The 20,634-nt window shown below is 41.7% G+C and overlaps 1 protein-coding gene across 1 annotated transcript in view; it reads right to left on the reverse strand.

Annotated features, from left to right (window-relative positions):
• LOC306770572 (A-type potassium channel modulatory protein DPP6-like) overlaps window positions 1-20,634 on the reverse strand; it is a gene marked incomplete at its 5' end in the record, with an annotated part of 225,050 nt that overhangs the window by 68,442 nt on the left and 135,974 nt on the right. The window contains one exon of the mRNA XM_079259446.1: window positions 5,231-5,329. Within this exon, the coding sequence (XP_079115572.1) occupies window positions 5,231-5,329 (99 nt within the window). The remainder of the gene's footprint in view (window positions 1-5,230; window positions 5,330-20,634) is intronic.

Below are 20,634 nucleotides of genomic sequence, written 5' to 3' on the forward strand. Positions count from 1 at the left end.
TCCTTAATTACTATTTTAAAACTAAACTTGGTTTATAAAAAACTTAAAACACAAACAAAGAAAGGGACGCTGTTTCAGAAAACAAGTCATATTTTTATGACCTGTCAATGTCACTGAAACGGGTGCAAGTTTATGCTTCTTATGAACTACTTCAAAGCTTAGTCCTCATATGTTAAACTGAGTTATTCATGTTCATAATTAATCATTTCACTTGTAAACTAGTTCAGTTTATTTCAATCTGTTGGTCAGAAATAAGAGCGAAAATCTGGACTTCAGAAATAGATATACGGTGTGCATGTGGAACTGAAGCTCATCTTTTGGTAAATAACTATTTTCCTCTTAACTCTTCCCCCAAATTGCAAAAAAAGCTTGCAAGAGGGTGAATATATCTTCTCACACTGAACAGATGCTTCAACTCCATGTCTTTTTTTTTTTAATTAAAAGTTGGCAAAAATTATGTAAATGATGTAAATATTGGCTTTCATTTTCAGACAGTATATAATATTCCTATAAAAAACCTGTTCAGTGAATGCGTTATTTTGAACTTTAAGTTCAGAATAGTACACAAACCAGCCAATCTATTAGATACACCTTGCTAGTACTAGGTTAGATCCCCCTTTTAAAACTGTCTTCTTTCTTATATGATATGGATTGGACAAGGTGATCAGACATTTTGCTCTGTGTTGACATGACAGCATCACAATGCTGCTGCTGATTTGTCACCATATGTTTCACCACATCCCAAAGGTGCTCTATTGGACAGCGATCTGCTGACTGTGGAGGCTATTGGGATAATAAAAATAGAAAGAGCAGGAAGAAACAGAGCAGTGAACTCATAGTCATGTTTGATACCAGTTGGAGATGATTTGAGCTTTGTGACATGGTGCGTTTTCCCAGTAAGATGTAGCCATCAGATGATGCCACACTGCCCTTCCCTTTGTTATCATGAAGGGATTGACATGTTCTGCAACAACATTCAGACTGAGATGATTAAATGATGCTCAGTTGGTACAAAGGGACCCGAAGTGTACCAAGTAGTCCCTCCCCAACACACCATTACACTACCAGTAAGCTAAGCTATTGATCCAAGGCAGCATGGATCCATGCTTTCATGGGTTTCTGCAAAATTCTGACCAACATTTTTCCATTTTCTTGTCCAGTTTAGTGACCCTCTTCATAGCTGACAGAAGTGGGACATTGTGTGATCTTTTGCTAGCCTATTAGTTTCAAGGTTGGACCTGTTGTGTGTTCAGTGTTGGTATTGTGTGTATCTTAGTGCCTATTTAGGTTACTGTTGCCTTTCTATAATCTCCAGCCAGTCTGCTGATTCTCCTCTGACATGGTATTATCACCCAAACAACTGTTGCTCACTGGATATTTTCTCTTTTTCACACTATTCTCTGTAAACCCTAGAGATGTTTGTGCATGGAAATCCCAGTAGGTCAGCAACTTCTGAAATACTAAGACCAGCTCCTTGCATCAACAACCATGCCATGTTAAAAATCACTTAAACCCCCTTTCTTCTTCATTCTCATTCTCAGTTTGAACTTCAGCAAGTCGTCTTGATCATGACTACGTGCCTAAATGTTACTGCAATACTCACTGGACATGTTAGTAATAAATTGAACAGGTGTACTAAATAAAGTGGCTAGTGAAAAGAGATCAGAGAGGTGCAACTTCCCATAATTAGAAGCTTCCAGACTCAAAGATTCATTCCTAGATTGAATTTGGACACTACAATATGTTCCTGTGAGCTTAAATGCCAGCCAATCATCGATCTAAACCTGTCAATCTAGAAGTTTAGACACAACAATTGAATCTCTCATGTTTTAGGCTTCTACATTCTGTTAAAAAATAAAGAGAATATTTCTGCACAACCAGCCAAGCCAACTTTATTTATAAAGCACTTTCCGACAGCTGCTGTATGTAAGTTAATTAAAATCGTAAAACATAAAACAATAGAACAAAAAACAAGACAATAAAATATAAAAAAAAATTAAACCAGTAAAAACAATAAAAACAAAAGAAGCAATAAAAGCAAACTCATTCTGGGAAAAGTGCCAGTGAAAAGAAGTCGGTCTCAAGAAGGGATTGAAAACTGGACAGTAATGAAGCCTGTCTGACTCAAAAACCCCCAGCTGCAGCCTGGAGAATGAGGCGGGGCTGGGATAATGGGCGGAGTTGGATGTAAAATGGGCGTGGTTAGACAAGCAATGGGTGTTAGAGATTTGGGTTAGCAATGGCCACCAGAGGTGGGAATTCCTGGTCCAGTACATTTAGAACAGTTGTTTTCACTAACAGGCTCATTTACCTGGCAAAAAAACTCTGCTCATTAGATTGAGCTCGTTTGGTGACTGGTCAGAACAGCTGCCGGACAGGACTTTTACTTTCTGGACCAGGAATTGTCACCTCTCATGGCCCCCAATCAAAATGTTGAAGGGTTGGACATCTAGCCCCGCTTCAATTTCCAGTCTCCAGCCAAGACCCTCTCGTCTGACCTGCAGTGGCAGAAAGTTCCACAGAGCTGGTCCCGCCACAGCAAAGGCCTTGTCCTCTCTGAGCTTCCTCCACGTTGTCAGGACCTCCAGGAGCAACAGATTGGTTGACCAGAGAGCACGGGTAGGGGAGTACGTGTGTAGCATCTCAGAGAGGTAGGGCGGTGAATGGTCATTTAAAGGCTTAAAAAACAAATAAAAGGATTTTGAAATGAATCCTATAAAGAACATGCAGCCAGTACACTGCGGCTAAAACAGGATAAATGCGCTCTCTTTTACGCGTTCCCGTCAACAGACGTGCTGCAGCCCTTTACACCAGCTGCAGACGGGGCAAACCTTTCTGTGTGACACCAAAAAAAAGAGCGTTGCAGTAATCGAGCTGTGTTGTTATAAAAGCGTGAATTACTGTTTCAAAATTCTGCCTCCAAATAATATGTTTAGTCTTTGCCAGGTGCTTCAGCTGGAAAAAGCTAGATTTAACCCCTGCACAACCAGATCTTAGCCATCAACTTGGTGAATGTACGTCTGTGCAAATCATACCAGTAGCCGAAGGTACCTAAATAAATTATAATGAACTCATACAAAGCTAAAAAATAAAATGATTTTTTTTTTGGGCTGCCAAGGCAGGAATCAGAATATCTGAAGCCTTAGTGATAAAAACATCTATAACGATTCTGAAGTACAGTACTTATTTAAGCAAATGCAATTGGAAAATACACTAGGAAGCAAATCTGCCTTGTAAAAACAGCCTAATAAATGATCATTAAGGACTCTTAGGGTTATATTCATTCAGTCTCCTGGGGATTGACTGATAGATGCAGACAGCCTGAGAAGGGGGAATCATAAAACCAAACTAAATGAGGTTTTTAAAAATTCAATTTCACCCTCCAACAAGGGGAACCTTTATTGCAAATCCAAGAAAAACCCCTCAATGCATGCAAGTTGGTTGAGTTCTGGGAAAAGAGACACGAACAAAGACAAAATAATAAGCGCACGAACCCTTCTCTCCATCTTCTTTCCCACTTTCTCTTCTCTTTGTGAGCTGTACCTAATGATTTGCTAAAAATACCCTGAGATCAAGAATGGTACCGTCAACAGCAGAAGAAAAGATGAGATGAAAGCGCGGAGTGCTTTGTAAAGGCAGGCCTTGTCTCTTTGTGATTGGTGGAGTATGTACGAATCATTACAAACCTCCACCGTCTGCAGCAGCTTCTCCTCTTTGTGCATGTTAAAATAACCCTTTTGGGTCGAGGAGATATTTTATATCAAGTACAAAATCGACTCAATCATTTAACTCCAATCTTCCTTTTTTTTTTTTTTTCCCTGTGGAAAAAAAACACAGTCTCTCAGTCGCAGTTTTAGCTGTTGCCGAGCACTCCGAAGAACAGATGTTAGCTTCCAGATGTGTACAGTAACACCGCAGTCTGTGCTATTCATCAGCGCTCATTCATGCATGATCGATTTGTTTACAACCTTTTGGGTCACAGCTAGTAACGACGACAAATCAGCCACAGGAGAGACTTCTCATCTTTTAGCGCACATGGGGAGCTGCGGCTAAATATTCATTCAGCTCGCCATCACAGATCAAGAGAAACGGCTCCGTCTTCCTGTCACTAATATAATAAATATGAAGTGTCAGCTTTCAAATTAGAGGCAGTCGCAGTGTGGGGGGGGGGGGCTCTGCAAGTTTTTTTTAGGATTTGAGAGAAGATCTTAACAGCTGCATCCTCTCGCAGACATCTCAGATGTGGTGATTAGGACGAGACAGATTCTCCGGGCATGAAAGAAGACAAAAATCTGTCTCATAAATCTGTCGGCTGTACAGATCCGCACATCCTGGAGCTGTGATCGTTCTCCTCGGCACCGCGCAAAGATAAATGCGGCTGCATTCAAGTCGACGTTTTTCATGCGTGCTTTATTTATTTGTTTTATTTGCTTGTCTCCGTGCTGTAAGCGTTTATTCTGTCGCTGTGTTTCGAAAGAAAAACAACACAAGTGTTTGGAATTGGCGGTGATGAACTTCAACATCAGCACGGGGCCGCAAATCAAAGAAAATGAGGCCCGTAGTTGCAGGTAATTGGGTATCTGTTGATGCAGATGGGATGAATAGTTTGGAAGGTTTGTCAGACAATGAAAGACGCACACAAATGCACGTGAAAAACGTTTCATTGATTGGTTTAGTAAATATCGTTGATGCACTTTAAACTGCTATTTTTAATCTTTATTTATAAAGGAGCAGTTCGACGTTTGTGACGTTATTTGTGGTGTAATGATGGCATAACCAGGCATCGTTATTGCTGCTTAAAGAAGAAAATGTCCAAAGTTTTACATTTTACATTTGTTTTTATCCTGTTTCATTCATTAATGGAGAAATAATGGCGTATAATGAGAACATTAACCTAGTAATAACAGCCTATCCCAGCTGCTACTTGGTGAAAGGCAGAGACAAGTAATATTAATACAGCTGCAAATGAAGCTTCTACTGCAAAGCAGAATCCTGCAGGAAGACATTTGTGGGAGGGATTAAAAGTCACAGGAATCTATTTAAGTCTACGGAGGGACTTTAATTGCTGCTAAGTGGGGTGTGCAACGATAGCATGCTAGATTCTGTTTGTATAATGTGGTTTTTTTTTCATCTGTCCTCTTTCAACTTTGAACATTTGGCCCTCTGATGGTTTTCTGCATGAACCTGCATATGTTGACAGGACAATCTAATGCTCAGGAGAAATACTCACTGCTTATCCATTTGGCATTTGGGTCATGAACCTTTAAGTCTTTTCTGAAGAGGTCTCCAACTGTCACCTTTCCCTTCAGAGCCAGACGGTCATCTTCACCTGCAGAAAGAAAACAGACCAAAAATAAATGGGTTTTTACTTAATTCTGAAATCAATTCACACATGAATTGTCCATACTTGCTAATAATTTAATTGACATCTTGTTTTTGTTGTTGTTGTTGTGAGTTCAGATAGTTAAATACAGGAAATATATCTGACAGCTGAAAGTTGAGGGAGGTACGTAGATATAAAAGGACAATGCCCCAGAAGGGCTGCTCTTTCTGCACTGCACATTTAATCTATTAACAATAATGCATTTAATAATATAAGCATGACCTTTAAACACGCAGATGGATTAGCACATAGCAGTTTACACCTTTTGAGTTGTTTATTAATTTTTCCAGTATCATTGACTGCTATTGGCCACAATGACAGAGAGATCTGATAGGCTGACAGCCATAATCTGCATTCCCCAAAACACAGAGCACAGACCTACTTTAGTTTGTCCCTGCAGACTGCATCTGTCCTGCACTGATACTGACAGAGCTGGTGTTGCCAGTCTGGTTATGGAGCCATGCAGAGCAATCTGAAATACTGGATTTTAGAAAGCATGCTCAGACAAAAAGTCATTGGGAAATGCAGTTTACACAGCTGTGTCCTAACCAGAGTAAGGCCTTGATCGAGTTGTTTGTTGGGTGTTGCTGTGCATTTCTAAACCTCAGAGGATGGGAAGAACTGCTGAATGTTTCAGTGCTTTGGGTCAAGGTGGAGACTCCTTTTACAAGCTCACAGAGCAGAGACCAAAGACATTGCACTGAAGATGCTGAACTCTGATGAAATGAAAGAATAATTTGCACAAAGCAACAAAAGCGAAGGCTGTTGCTTTACGCAATGAGATCTTGTATACAGGCGGCTGAAATGAGTTTCCTCCGCAGGGTGGCCGGGCTCTCCCTTAGAGATAGGGTGAGGAGCTCGGTCATTGGGGAGGGGATCAGAGTAGAGCCGCTGCTCCTCCGCATTGAGAGGAACCAGATGAGGTGGCTCGGGCATCTGGTTAGGATGCCTCCTGGACCTCCCTGGTGAGGTGTATCGGGCACGTCTCTCTGGGAGGAGACCCCGGGGAAGACTCAGGACACGCTGGAGAGATTATACCTCTCGGCTGGCCTGGGAACGCCTCGGGATCCCCCCGCAGAGTTGGCAAATGTGGCTGGGAAGAGGGAAGTCTGGGCTTCCCTGCTTAAGCTGCAGCCCACGCGACCCGACCCCGGATAAGCTGCATGAAGATGAACAAAAAGTGAAGGCTGTTGCTTTACGCAATGAAAGCTTCTGACGTAACGGGACGATACCAGTCCGTCATCTCATGGGATGCTTGATAAGCTCAAGTTTTAAGGTCTCACTAAGCTGACCAGCAAGGATCATGGTCATTTATTTTTTTACTGGGAAATATCCATCAAAACAGTTTATAGACAGGCTGATTCAACATAGAATGTGCTGTTATATTGTGGGATGTTGGGACTATTGGGACCATCTTGGAAGGGATGTTTTCCTGTTACCTCCTTTTACTACCATTGTTGCCACGTTTGCTTTGTTTAGCTGAAAATGGTCAATTCTGATGAAGAAGGGAAGAGATGGAGGAGATAAAATGGAAAAAGAAGTTGGGCCTTTCGGGAATTATTTCAGCCACACCGCTGAAGGAAGGTCTGCTGATCGGTATCTGATCCCGCTCCTTTTGCCAAACCTCACATTCGTTTCTGGAGTCATTTTTAGTCTTTGTTGTTGGCATTGATTGTACCTGCTGGAGTCACCATGTTGTAAAATGCTTTACATCAATCACAACACTCTGAGCTTTTCAACAGATGGTTTCATGTGCAGACAGCAATTCATGCCACTTGGATACGAAACAAGAGTCGTGTAGAAAATCTATGCTGGCCCGCGGGTGAGCTGTCAGTTTTTAGGAGTTAGAAGCTAAAATTAAACCTGAGGGGGAATAAATGTGAGCTATTTTGTTTGAGCTGAAATGAAACTGACCTTTGACAAGACGTTTGCCAATGATGAAAAAAAAAAAAAAGAAATTCTTCAAAAAAACAAACCATAATAGGAGACTTTGCTTCTAGAAACACAAGTTGTGTTTAGAGTCGGTGCTAGATTGGATCTACAGGCGCCGCTTTTCATTTTGTCAGAGAAAGAAAAAAGATTAAACAGAAATGAAAGTAAATTATTTAAAGAAAAAGGACAGAGATAAGAATGATTGTCTTTTTTGCTTTTGACAGCAAAAGCTGAGAGACTATAAAAAGCCTTTTTGACGTACTTTCTACCTCACCCACCACCTCAACAACTTTCTCCTGCAGGGTGTTCACCTTCAAAAGAATGTTACTGAAAACAGAAGAAACTAAACAAGCAACAAGAATAAAGCAGAGCATCATCTTCACTCCTTCAGGTCTTAGATGGAACTAGTTTGGCTGCTGATCAGCATTGCAGACAAGCATATTTACTCCCTTATTTCATTTCAGCTAATTTCATCCGTTAATGCTCATTTTACTTCTGTTTAGTGGATGGACAGCAAAATATTCCACTCTGGTTTTTGGGTCAAATGTAGCAGACAAAAAGTTAACCAGCGACCTTCCATCGACATATAGATGATATCTGGTGGATATATTTGATACTGTTGGGATCACTGTCCAGGGTGAACCAGCCTCCTGCCCAGTGACTGCTGGGATAGACTCCAACTTCCTGTGACCCTGAACTGGATTAAGCAGTTAAGAAAACCGATGGGAACAGATCTGTAATGTTGTGTATTTTCTGCAGCTCTAATTTATTTGCGACCAAATTGTCTGGACGATGTCCTGCTGAAACCTCCTGCTAACGTTCTTTGTGTCCATTCAGCGCTTTTCTTTGTCATAACAAGCCTTCACAAACTCTGCACAGGACTTTTTCTTTCATGCTAATATGCTGAAAATGTATAATAATTATTATTGCAATGTCTTCCAGCAGCAGCCTTGACTGCATTTGTTTATTTTGATTCTATTACCTCAAGTGCACAAGTTAATTTTTCAGTAATCGGAAGAAAAAAAAAAAAAATTTGTGTAATAAATGAACTATTTTTGCATGAGCACCAAATTTTATTTAAAATCTGTAACATTTGCAGGAGCAATTCTCTTTGCTGTTTTGAGTTTTATTGTAAAGCATTTTGTGATTATTATCTTGAAGGTGCTAAATAAATAAACATTTACTTACTTACAGCCTGAATGATGACTAAATGTCTGATTGTGAGCACAGGTGGCAGCATCTGTGGCATAGATGTTTTAGGAGATACTCCCCTGTAAAAGCAACAAACTTCATCAGTAAAAACTAACAGATAAGTTAACTTACTTGCTGAGGAAACCATCCTTGTTATTTTTACATGATATACTGAAACTGTCCCTACTACAAATGAGCTTCATTATAACTCATTAAGTCATTTTAGGCCTCCTCAGACCACAGAATATAACTTTTTATTTGAGTGTTTGCCTTTCCATCCAGAAATCTGGACATTAGGCTCCATAAGCAATAATACTCTCTACAGCTGAAGAGCCAAAAGAGCTCCATCGCTGACTTTTAAGGCACTGGAGTACTATTTTGTGAAGACTCTTAACTCTGACAGTATTTTTCCCTCTTTTCAACTTAGCTGGTGGATTTACTTCATGCAAGCATGGTATCATATCTACACTTGGCTTATTGAAAGTGCAGAGACATGAAGTGCAACGTATCGTTGGCTGGCGATGTGTTTGAAATGCAACTTGCTTTCAAAGTTTTTCTACATGTTGTCTTTAAGCGCTTGTGAGCTCGGATTTGAAGCAGAGCAGCGTGGTGAAATATTAAAGAGCCTCTTGAGTGAAAATGAGAAATCTTTGGCAAACTGATCTAAATTCTGAAAGGCGCAGGCATCCTGCAAGAACATACATCTCTATAACAGAATCAATCGTGCTTCTTACTGCAGTTGCTTGTCAGTAGCGTGTTTATCATCTTGCAAGTACCACAACATACCGGGCTGATATCTGAGTTATGGAATATTTTCTATATGTTAAAAATGTGTTATTGAGCACCTAATGAGATTCAGTGAGAATATACATTGTGATATTACTTACTTTAAAGTATTTTTAACTCAATTTAGTCAACAATCCAGTGAAGAAACTACACTTAAGATGTCTTTTTTTTTTTTCTTTTTTTTTTTTTTTTAGTTTTTTTCTTTTTTTCAAGCTAAACTTGGATGGTCTCTGAATGTGTGCATGGCATGTGTGTGTTTTTGCCTCTAGCAGATGGAAAAACATCAACTAATCCTCAGTTCCGTCTAACAGGAGATGAGGACACCTTTGAAGTCGTCAGCTGAGTATTGATTGTTATGTTAAGAGCCATCAGGCTGCATTTGGGCTGCAGCGAAACAGAATGAATGTGGGCTGCAGTCTCCCATCAGATGGTGGGGCTTAGAGGATATAAATACATGAATTTATAATGAGTTAGAAGTGTTGGAACTATGAACATAGAGGAAGTCATCTGAAGAATATAGATGTGAGAGTTTGAACATGGTAAAGTATATTAAAGACTAATCCATTTACTTTCAGATATGTTATCATTAAAAGACCTTTGGTTTATATTTATTGCTAAAATGCATCCCTACTGAGATGCTATTGATATAAAAAGTGAAGAAACATTGATGATTCAGGGTAGGAAAGATGATGAAACCACTGCAGCTTCTGCAAACTGAACTTTTCTTCGATTGCAGCCTTCCTCGAACTTTTTGGCCTCAAAATAAAAGCAACACTGTAGTAATTTGTAATATCTTTCAGGGTTAATGTAAACAATCCCAACTAGAATGTCGACCGCTGTCTGTATAAAACCATTCCTGTCAGGTCAACATCAGGATATTATAAGTGTGTTTTTGTCCACTTTGAGAAAATAAATGTGCATGCAATAAGATGTATGTGTTGCTGATGTCAAGTCAATTCCAGCACAGTGGATAAAGCTGCACAGTTCTAGCAGTCAGAAAGTATGTTTATCCTCATCAGCCAGCAATAAAAAAAAAAATAAAAAAAACATATTTTTATAAAGTGCAGAAAACATTAACTCTTTATATTTTACCTCCAACATGTCAGGCTTGTACATATATGTTCTATCTCAAATGGTATCTCAAGGCACGAAATGTCTTCGTACGTCAAAAGACACAGAATTTGTCAGTGTTTCTTTAGCTGCTTCAATAAAAATGGCAAAGATAACACAGTTTGACAGACTTGAAAAATAATTTTTCCACTGGAATGATTAATTCTCAAATATTCCGTTAAAAACTTGACGTTTTCTCTGCAACGGTGAGCAACGTGTACGTAAAACTGAACAAACTGAGCATGAGAGCAATAAGGTCTAAAAACTGCAGGAGAAAAAAAACAAGAAAGACTTGACACAGGACCTGAAAGATTGATCTGGACCTTCACATTTTCTGTCTACTGACTTCGAATAAAAGTTTGCAAGCGCTGTGAGAAGAGCTTTAACACCAACTGAAAACCAAAGGTTGAAAACTAAGTCTAGAGAGTAATGAGTTGGATGGGAGATTAATCTGATCTGTTAATGTCTGTTTATCACCAAACAACCTCCTCCGAGTTCCAAATGTGTGCTAAAAAAACTGTTAATACATCAGTTTCTTGTAATTTTGAGTGACTGAAACTCAGATATTTAGCCACCAACACCAATCTGAGCACATAACTTGCTCATGTTTAGAAATGTCACTTTTATAAAGAATGATGAACCCTTCCAGCAGATCAGCACAACTTCTGCATGGAACCCAAACAAAGTTCAGGTGTTACTGGTTGTGTAGCTTTGTCTCGGTTCCCAGTGAGATCCAGGCTGTTGGAGCGGGAAACCATGCCAGAGGAAGAGTTACATCTTCCAAACAAATGGAATAAGTCAACCTTGTCTGGCTGTTTTCTCTCTTTTTCATTTCAGAAGAACAAAAAGACCAAAGTGTTACTGTGAAGAACAGCTCGACTCCTTAAGCATGACATAAAAGCATGCTTAATTAATCAAAATGTATCTTTAGCATCAGAAACTGGTGTATATATATATATATATGTATATATATATATATATATATATATATATATATATATATATATATATATATATATATACACACATACATATATATATATATATATACCAGTTTCTGATGCTAAAGATTAATTGTTGCGAATGTTCTTCTGTGGGATATAATATAAGGTAATTGAAGGGGATTTTCAACAGAGCTGGTTCGGAATCAAAGGCAGACTTTTGGCCAAAATATGAGTGTTTAATTTTTTATTTTTTTATTTTAGAAAGTTTATTTGAACATAATGACAAATCTAAGAAAAAAACAGAGAAATAAAACACATGATAAACTGTTGGAGGAGGGGTGGGATTATATAAAATCGTATGCCCAGTGATGAAGCAATAGAATATCAATAACAACAATAGTAATCTATTAGCAATACAATAACAATAACAACCCAGTATATCCATGATGCCTGTATAAAAATAATATTATCCTTATAATTTAATGAAGTACAGTGATGGAGTAATGCAGTAATAATAACAACAAGAATATTGCAACAAATTAGTTGAACAAATTCTACAGAAGATTTCTGGAGACCAGAAAAAGGAACTGGGACGCAGCAGCATCGGACGACCCAAAAGAAACCCACATTTCCAGAACTTGATTTCTGTTCTTAGTGACCAGCCGGCAATGACGAAGCACCGACCACTGGCTTAGAAACAGAAAACAGTTTTTCAATAATAAATCATGATTATATTTTATTATTTTAAAAAAAATCATGCGCTGACTCGCAATGTTTTTCACTTAAACCCAATCATATTGCTTTTAGAAATCCATCTACTGGACAAAATAAACAAACAAACTTGTTTTGTCCCAGTTAATGACCGCCGAGTGCATGGAAACCTAATAACTGTGACCATCCCGTGACACATGGCATTTACAGGGGAATCCCAGCTGTGACATGCAGTGTCTGTCATTTTCAGGTATGCATGAATCCTCCTCAAATCCATCCTGAGTTCCTCCAAAAGCTCCACCGGATGCTGGATGAGCCATATGCTTTGATGATTGTTTCCTCATTCATCCCATAAATATTCACATAAAGGTGAAAAACACGTTTGTGTCTCCTTGCTTTGTTTTGTTTCCTTAACTTCTTGTGGCAAAAACCGCAGCCATGTGTGTGATACACACAGAGCGCTTACACGTCCTTTTGAATCATATTAAATATCGGCAAAGTTTCTGTAAGCAATTACTCTGAGTAATACTCTAAAGTAATACAATTACATATTCTCCTTCCAACACAGGCAATATAGTGTGTGAACACCATATTTTTCATATTCATTAACAAAGACATTCTAACTGGATGCAGATACGCTGTTTTGCACCTGTTAGTAAGTCAGTTACATGAGCAGTGAGTGTGCACAAGTTTTACTACATGTAAAACTTTAATAGATTCAAGCTTTACTATATATTTACTGTGCAGACAGCAGAGAGATTAAGTGAGAATGAGACTTTGTATCTTTACTTTGTTGTATTATTATGGTATGTTGGCATCAAAAAACAAGAATAAATCAAACTTTAGGACCTAGAAGGCGTATCCATGTGGTTTTATGCAGTTATAGAGTTGGGAATTTAATCAACGCAGAGTAATTGTGATAATCTTAAAAGTTGTGATAATTTCTGTGACAATAATCGTGCCATGAAAATTTTATGAATGTTCAAAAAGTTGCCAAATCCAACAGAAGTTGTCGGTTCTCGCAGCCCGTGACTGCAAATCTGATTGTCGGTTTCATGTTATAATCTCTGTGACTGCTCACTTTCAGCTGCGCCGAATAAAAGTATCATGTTATCCTCCCTCTGTTTCAACAAGCTGCCATGCTGTCAGTCATCCTGACACGTTTCAGTCTGAGAAATACCCAGATGCCAATAGCGAACGCCTGACCTAGTTGTACTGAGAACAGAGCAACCTTTTAATAATATGGAGCTCTCCGTTACAGCAGATTCAGGTTGTCAGAGAAGGAGTTCAAAACTGCATGCCAACGTGTGTGTGTGTCTGAGTGAGTGTGTGTGTGTGTGTGTGTGTGTGAGAGAGAGAGGGAACAAAGTTGTTGTCAGGTGCAGTTAGAAGCTGGCTGGCCTAACTGGATGGGGAGCATCCATCAAACAAAGCTCCTAACTGCGTGGAAACAACTCCTCAGACGAGCTCCACCGCTCGAGTCTGCTGCTCAGTGAGGCGCCTTTCTTCCCAAAATGTGTCTCCTTCAAGCGTAATTGGAGCAAAATTAATATGTTCTAGATAAGTAGACGATTTAGCATTTCTGTAGGAAAGTCCTTGCTAAAAAGTTAATGTTTCAAACTGCAGGTGATGAAAAATGACCCCCGTGGGACCATTTGCAGTGCTGGAAATTTGGTTTTATCTGGAATTAAAACCTTTTAATTGTTAAATTTCTTAAAAGCAAAGAAAAAAAATATTTAAAACACTTTTTCTACCTAAACTTGAGCTTGCTGTTAGACTATTAGAGCATGTCAGGTTTTTTCCACACAGAACAGGACATATTCAGGAATTTAGAGCCACAACTGCCTCAAAAGAGTTTTTTCTGCTTTCTCACAGAGCAAATTCTTCATATTGAAAAGATAAGGGATATCCTTTGACTGATTTGTACTTTCTACAGCGGGGGCATTGATAATACAAAAAGGTTTAATAGCAGCAAGCAAACAGTTGGGATATCAGACCATCAAGGTCTTTTATTGCAGCCATACAGGGATGGATGGGTCTTAAAGGAGGCAGAGGTCATTTCTATACAGGCAGGACCCTGAATAGTCCATAGTGACTCATAGAACAGCTGCATCTTTTGAGAGCATCATCAGTGATATGAGGCAGACGCCTTACAATTTACAAACCTGGTGAGGTAAACACCTTTGTCGTTTTTTCAAAAATACTTCTTGACAGAAAAGCTTTCACTGATGCCAATAAATGATTTTAAGTATGTAACGCTGACAGCTGATATTAAATTTGAGAAAAAGATTTGTTTTGAAGATTTTTTCATGAGAAGGATGCATTGCTCTAAAAGTTTGTATCCTCCCTTCTTTGTCCATGTTCATCAGATCGGAAATTCTCCATCTCCATCTCCATCTTCTGCCGCTTATCCGGGGTCGGGTCGCGGGGGCAGCAGCCTAAGCAGGGAAGCCCAGACTTCCCTCTCCCCAGCCACATTTGCCAACTCTGCGGGGGGATCCCGAGGCGTTCCCAGGCCAGCCGAGAGATATAATCCCTCCAGCGTGTCCTGGGTCTTCCCCGGGGTCTCCTCCCAGAGGGACGTGCCTGGAACACCTCACCAGGGAGGCGTCCAGAAGGCATCCTGACCAGATGCCCGAGCCACCTCAACTGGTTCCTCTCGATGCGGAGGAGCAGCGGCTCTACTCTGAGCCCCTCCCGGATGACCGAGCTTCTCACCCTATCTCTAAGGGTGAGCCCGGCCACCCTGCGGAGGAAACTCATTTCAGCCGCCTGTATACGAGATCTCGTTCTTTCGGTCACGACCCACAGCTCATGACCATATGGTGAGGGTAGGAACGTAGATCGACTGGTAAATCGAGAGCTTCGCCTTCTGGCTCAGCTCCTTCTTCACCACGACAGACTGGCGCAGAGCCCGCATTACTGCAGACGCCGCACCGATCCGTCTGTCGATCTCGCGCTCCATCCTTCTCTCACTCGTGAACAAGACCCCAAGATATTTAAACTCCTCCACTTGAGGCAGGACCTCACTCCCGACCCGGAGAGGGCAATCCACCCTATTCCGGCTGAGGACCATGGTCTCAGATTTGGAGGTGCTGATTCTCATCCCAGCCGCTTCACACTCGGCCACGAATCGCTCAAGCGAGAGCTGGAGATCACGACCAGATGAAGCCAACAGGACCACGTCATCCGCAAAAAGCAGGGACCCAATCCTGAGGCCACCAAGTCGGATCCCCTCAACACCTCGGCTGCGCCTAGAAATTCTGTCCATATAAGTTATGAACAGAATCGGTGATAAAGGGCAGCCTTGGCGGAGTCCAACCCTCACCGGAAACGAATCCGACTTACTACCGGCAATGCGAACCAAGCTCTGACACCTGTCGTACAGGGACCGGACAGCCCGTACAAGGGGGTCCGGTACCCCATACCCCCGGAGTACCCCCCACAGGAGCCCCCGGGGGACAAGGTCGAATGCCTTCTCCAGGTCCACAAAACACATGTAGACTGGTTGGGCAAACTCCCATGCCCCCTCCAGGACCCCAAAGAGGGTATAGAGCTGGTCCACTGTTCCGCGACCAGGACGAAAACCACACTGCTCCTCCTCAATCCGGGATTCGACTATCCGGCGGACCCTCCTCTCCAGGACCCCTGAATAGACCTTACCAGGGAGGCTGAGGAGTGTGATTCTCCTGTAATTGGAACACACCCTCCGGTCCCCCTTCTTAAAAAGGGGGACCACCACCCCAGTCTGCCAATCCAGCGGTACCGCCCCCGATGTCCACGCAATGCTGCAGAGGCGTGTCAGCCAGGACAGCCCCACAGCATCCAGAGCCTTAAGGAACTCTGGGCGGATCTCATCCACCCCCGGGGCCCTGCCGCCAAGGAGCTTTTTGACCACCTCAGCGACTTCAGCCCCAGAGATAGGAGAGTCCACCCCTGAGTCCACCAGCTCTGCTTCCTCATCGGAAGACGTGTTGGTAGGATTGAGGAGGTCTTCAAAGTATTCCTTCCACCGACCCACTACGTCCCGAGTTGAGGTCAGCAGCTCCCCACCTCCACTGTGCACAGTATTGATGGAGCACTGCTTACCCCTCCTGAGCCGCCGGATGGTGGGCCAGAATCTCCTCGAAGCCGTCCGGAAGTCTTTCTCCATGGCCTCGCCGAACTCCTCCCATGCCCGAGTTTTTGCCTCGGCAATAGCCGAAGCCGCATGCCGCTTAGCCCGCCGGTACCCATCAGCTGCCTCCAGAGTCTCACAGGCCAAGAAGGCCCGATAGGATCTTCAGCTTGACGGCATCCCTCACTGTTGGTGTCCACCAACGAGTCCTGGGATTACCGCCACGACAGGCACCAACGACCTTACAGCCACAGCGCCGGCCGGCCGCCTCAGCAATAGAGGCACGGAACACAGCCCATTCGGACTCAATGTCCCCCGCCTCACTCAGGACATGGTTGAAGCTCTGCTGAAGGTGGGAGTTGAAGCTCGCTCTGACAGGGGACTCAGCCAGACGTTCCCAGCAGACCCTCACAACGCGTTTGGGCCTGCCAGATCTGACCGGCTTCCTCCCCCACCACCTGAGCCAACTCACCACCAGGTGGTGATCAGTTGACAGCTCCGCCCCCCTCTTCACCCGAGTGTCCAAGGCATGTGGCCGCAGGTCCGACGATACGACTACAAAATCGATCATCGAACTGCGGCCCAGGGAATCCTGATGCCAGGTGTACATATGGACACTCTTATGTTGGAACATGGTGTTCGTTATGGACAATCCATGACGAGCACAAGTCCAATAACAAAACACCATTTTGGTTCAGAGGGGGGGGACCATGCCTCCCAATCCCACCCCTCCAGGTCTCACTGTCATTGCCCACGTGAGCATTGAAGTCCCCCTGCAGAAAAATGGAGTCCCCAGAAGGAGCACCCTCCAGCACTCCCTCCAAGGACTCCAGAAAGGGTGGGTACTCTGAACTGCTGTTCGACGCATAAGCACAGACAACAGTCAGGACCCGTCCCCCCACCCAGAGGCGGAGGGAAACTACCCTTTCATCCACCGGAGTAAACCCCAACGTGCAGGCACCAAGCTGGGGGCTGATGAGAATGCCAACACCTGCTCGGCGCCTCCCACCATGAGCAACTCCAGAGTGGAAGAAAGTCCAGCCCCTCTCGAGGGTACTGGTTCCAGAGCCCAAGCCATGCGTCGAGGTGAGTCCAACTATATCTAGCCGGAACCGCTCAACCTCGCGCACAAGCTCAGGCTCCTTCCCCACCAGAGAGGTGACGTTCCACGTCCCTAGAGCCAGCTTCTGCAGCCGGGGATCGGACCACCAGGGTCCCCGCCCCTTGCTGCCGCCCAGCTCACATTGCACCCGACCCCTACGGCTCCTCCCGCAGATGGTGAGCCCACGGGAGGTGGGGCCCATGTAACCCTTTCGGGCTGGGCCCGACCAGGCCCCATGGGCGAAGGCCCGGCCACCAGACGCTTGCTCTCGTACCCCACCTCCAGGCCTGGCTCCAGAGGGGGGTCCCGGTAACCCGCGTCCGGGCAAGGAAACATTCATGCCCAGGTTGGTCGTCATTGTGGAGGTCGTAGAGATCAGAAATTACACTTACAAAATGGCCCTGCGTTGACAACACACCATTCTCTCCCAAGAAGAAATCTACATGGAGGAAGCTGGAGCGTGAAACACCTTTGACCTGCTTGGCTTTTGTCGGTGTAAGATTGTACATATCCATGTTTTATCTAACAGGCTCATGCAGTACACAGAATGAACTGGTCATTTCTGAGGTGAACTGGGATGTAAATGTGTGTATTGATGTTCAGCTGTGTTCGAGGTGTCAGTGGTTCCACAAAAAAAAAAAAAAAGCAGTTTCAAGCTAGTTGTAATTGTGTGAAATATCCACAGGTTTGTTTGATTAGACATGTGACGTAAAGCACTTTGTGTCGCTGTTTGGTATAAAAAGTGCTTTATAAATAAAATGTGATTTGACCTGAACCACTGCAGTAGTTTGCTCGACTGAGAATGTTCCATTTTTCTGTGCTTTGTCATTTTGTCATTGACCTTGTTGTCAGTGTTTCTGCTGCATCTGTCCCTGGATGTGATGACAAATTTCCTTGGTTTGAGCTGTTCTCACATACTATTCTTTATTGGGTAAAAAAAAAACAAAAAAACAACAACCCTGTTTTAAATATATAGATATTTATACAGATCTATCTATCTATCTATATCTATATATATCTATATATATAGATATATATAGATATATAAGATCTTCTGCATCACTTGGTTGTATAAAAAATAAATACTCAAAACCCTGTTGAACGCAATCTGATACTTGTCTTCTGCCCCCTGGTGGTTACCTTTTGCACTACAATAATTCGGACATCACAAGGTAATTAACAGTAAATCTACAAAAATATACCATTGTTTAAATTTTCTCCCCATATTTTAGGGTCCAGCTTAAAATCAGTAAAGAACTAAAATTCAAAATATAGGTTTTACGGATATTTCTCCAAACTTTCTAAAGATGCTTAATTCATGCACTAATGCACAGAAATGTTGAGGTGAGAGATAAGTTTAAACAAAAACAGATGTTATATGACATCTGTTTTGGCTAGGGATGTATTCACCAACCATTTTTACTAAAATCTGCTATAAAGTCCTACTTGTAAACTTTTTGCAAAAGTTTTGTTATTGACCAATATTTTTGTATCCTGGACATGTTCTAAGAAAATCTTAAGGACACTTGGATGTACGCTTGAGAGCATCTGAATGCTGCATATTTAAACTAAATCAGTTCAACGAAAACAATCAAACATATATCTTTTCTAAGTATGTTTTAAAAGCAACTTTTGATAATTTACTAATTTTATTTATTTAAAAGAAGCAATTCATGACCACACATTATTATTTCAGTCAGGGGAAAAACAAATCCATTTCATTCACTTAAGAACAAATCAAATGGGATTTACTTCTCTTACTGGTCTGTCTGAAACCAACAGTGACAGACTTCATACCACTGAGCGTTAAAAAAACCCTCGCCTGATCTGTTCCCTCAACTGCAAAATTATCACTCCACTAATGTCCAAAACTCACCTGCAACTCCCAGAATCACCCACTAAACCTGCTTCCCAGTAAAATGGGATGACTCCTTCATCCTACAGAGTTGCTTTGTGCCCCCAACAGCAAGCATCTGACTCATAGCTTAAATGATTTAAAATGTACTAAGTGGCTTTTTGAAATAATAATTAGTTTTATCAGGAGGTCAAGTTTACGTCCTGGCCCCAGTAAATACCATTACTGACTAACCTTCAGTGTTTGGACACTGCATGTGGAATTTTACTTTACAAACCATACGAGGTATGTAAAGAAGATTTATTCTACAGTGTACCTCTTTCACCTTTGCCATCTTCAGCATGAGGATGTGCATCCTGCAGACTGCTTGTCTATTTCTACAAATTGTCACTTTGTAAATTAAGCTGCTTCAAAATGACTCAATGTGTGAGCATTAATAACCAAATGTATCAACTTAAAGAGGAGTTAAAACAAGGTTTCAGTGTACATTTTTCATAATTATCATTCTTTTTCCAATTGATCCTCTTCATATTATGTTTGTTATTTCTCCTCTTGTCCGTATCACCTCGGTCTGTGTCTGCCCTTCAGTCTCATGACCTTTTTTTGGGCATTTTCTGACATGTATCTGCAAATAAGGGCAGGCTGGTACATTGTTCAAACTGTTGAAGAGATATGCGACCTATGTAGCGAAGAGGAAGCATACAAACAACTTTTCAGCGTCTGAACACTGTGAGTTTACTAAGGAAACTTCTTCTAGAAACAAGTTCAACTTAGGAAGGGAGTCAGAATATTCCTAAGAAAATATTAGAAATAAGGTTCAGTAGTTCTAAATAAGTTATATTTGCAACCTTCACCAGGCTGAAGAGCCTTCATGGCGGCTGCCAGTGTCCTAAATAAAGCTGTTTGTAGTATATCTGACAGAAATGGAAGTCCAGTATATCCCTTTTTATACATCAGATCATAACATAATAATACAAATAAATAAAGAAATAATAAATAAAGAAATAAATGAACTTAAAATAAAATACTGTGTTTGAAATGTTAGAAACAAAAACTGCTGTAATGAACCATTAATCTGAGTATTTGTGATTATCACAGAGTGGATAGTGTGTTTGATGACTGGATTTTCCCACTATGTGAGCAAGGCGTGTGTTTGTGCAGCAGGTCAAAGTAAGTGAACTTGTCTTTTCATTTTGTGAGCACAGATCTAAATTATATTTGACTTTTCACAACTCAGGAGTTCATCCTGAAAACAAAAACCCTAAAATTGGCTAACCAAAATAGTCTGTGCACAAACAAGCCGCTGTCCTTGTGCAGTCATTTCTAAAGCAGCAAAATCTGGAGGCTCCACTCAGTCCCTCAATGTGCCTAATTAAATCAAACCGAGACCAGAACGGAATTTGATGAGGCAAGAAAAATTATTATTTATCCTCAGAAATATTTAATTTATTCCAGTTTAAAGGGCATTCTGCATGCGACCTCACAGCATTAACAATGCAGCTC

Source organism: Telmatherina bonti (assembly GCF_933228915.1).
Source record: "Telmatherina bonti genome assembly, chromosome: 20".
Taxonomy (NCBI): domain Eukaryota; kingdom Metazoa; phylum Chordata; class Actinopteri; order Atheriniformes; family Telmatherinidae; genus Telmatherina; species Telmatherina bonti.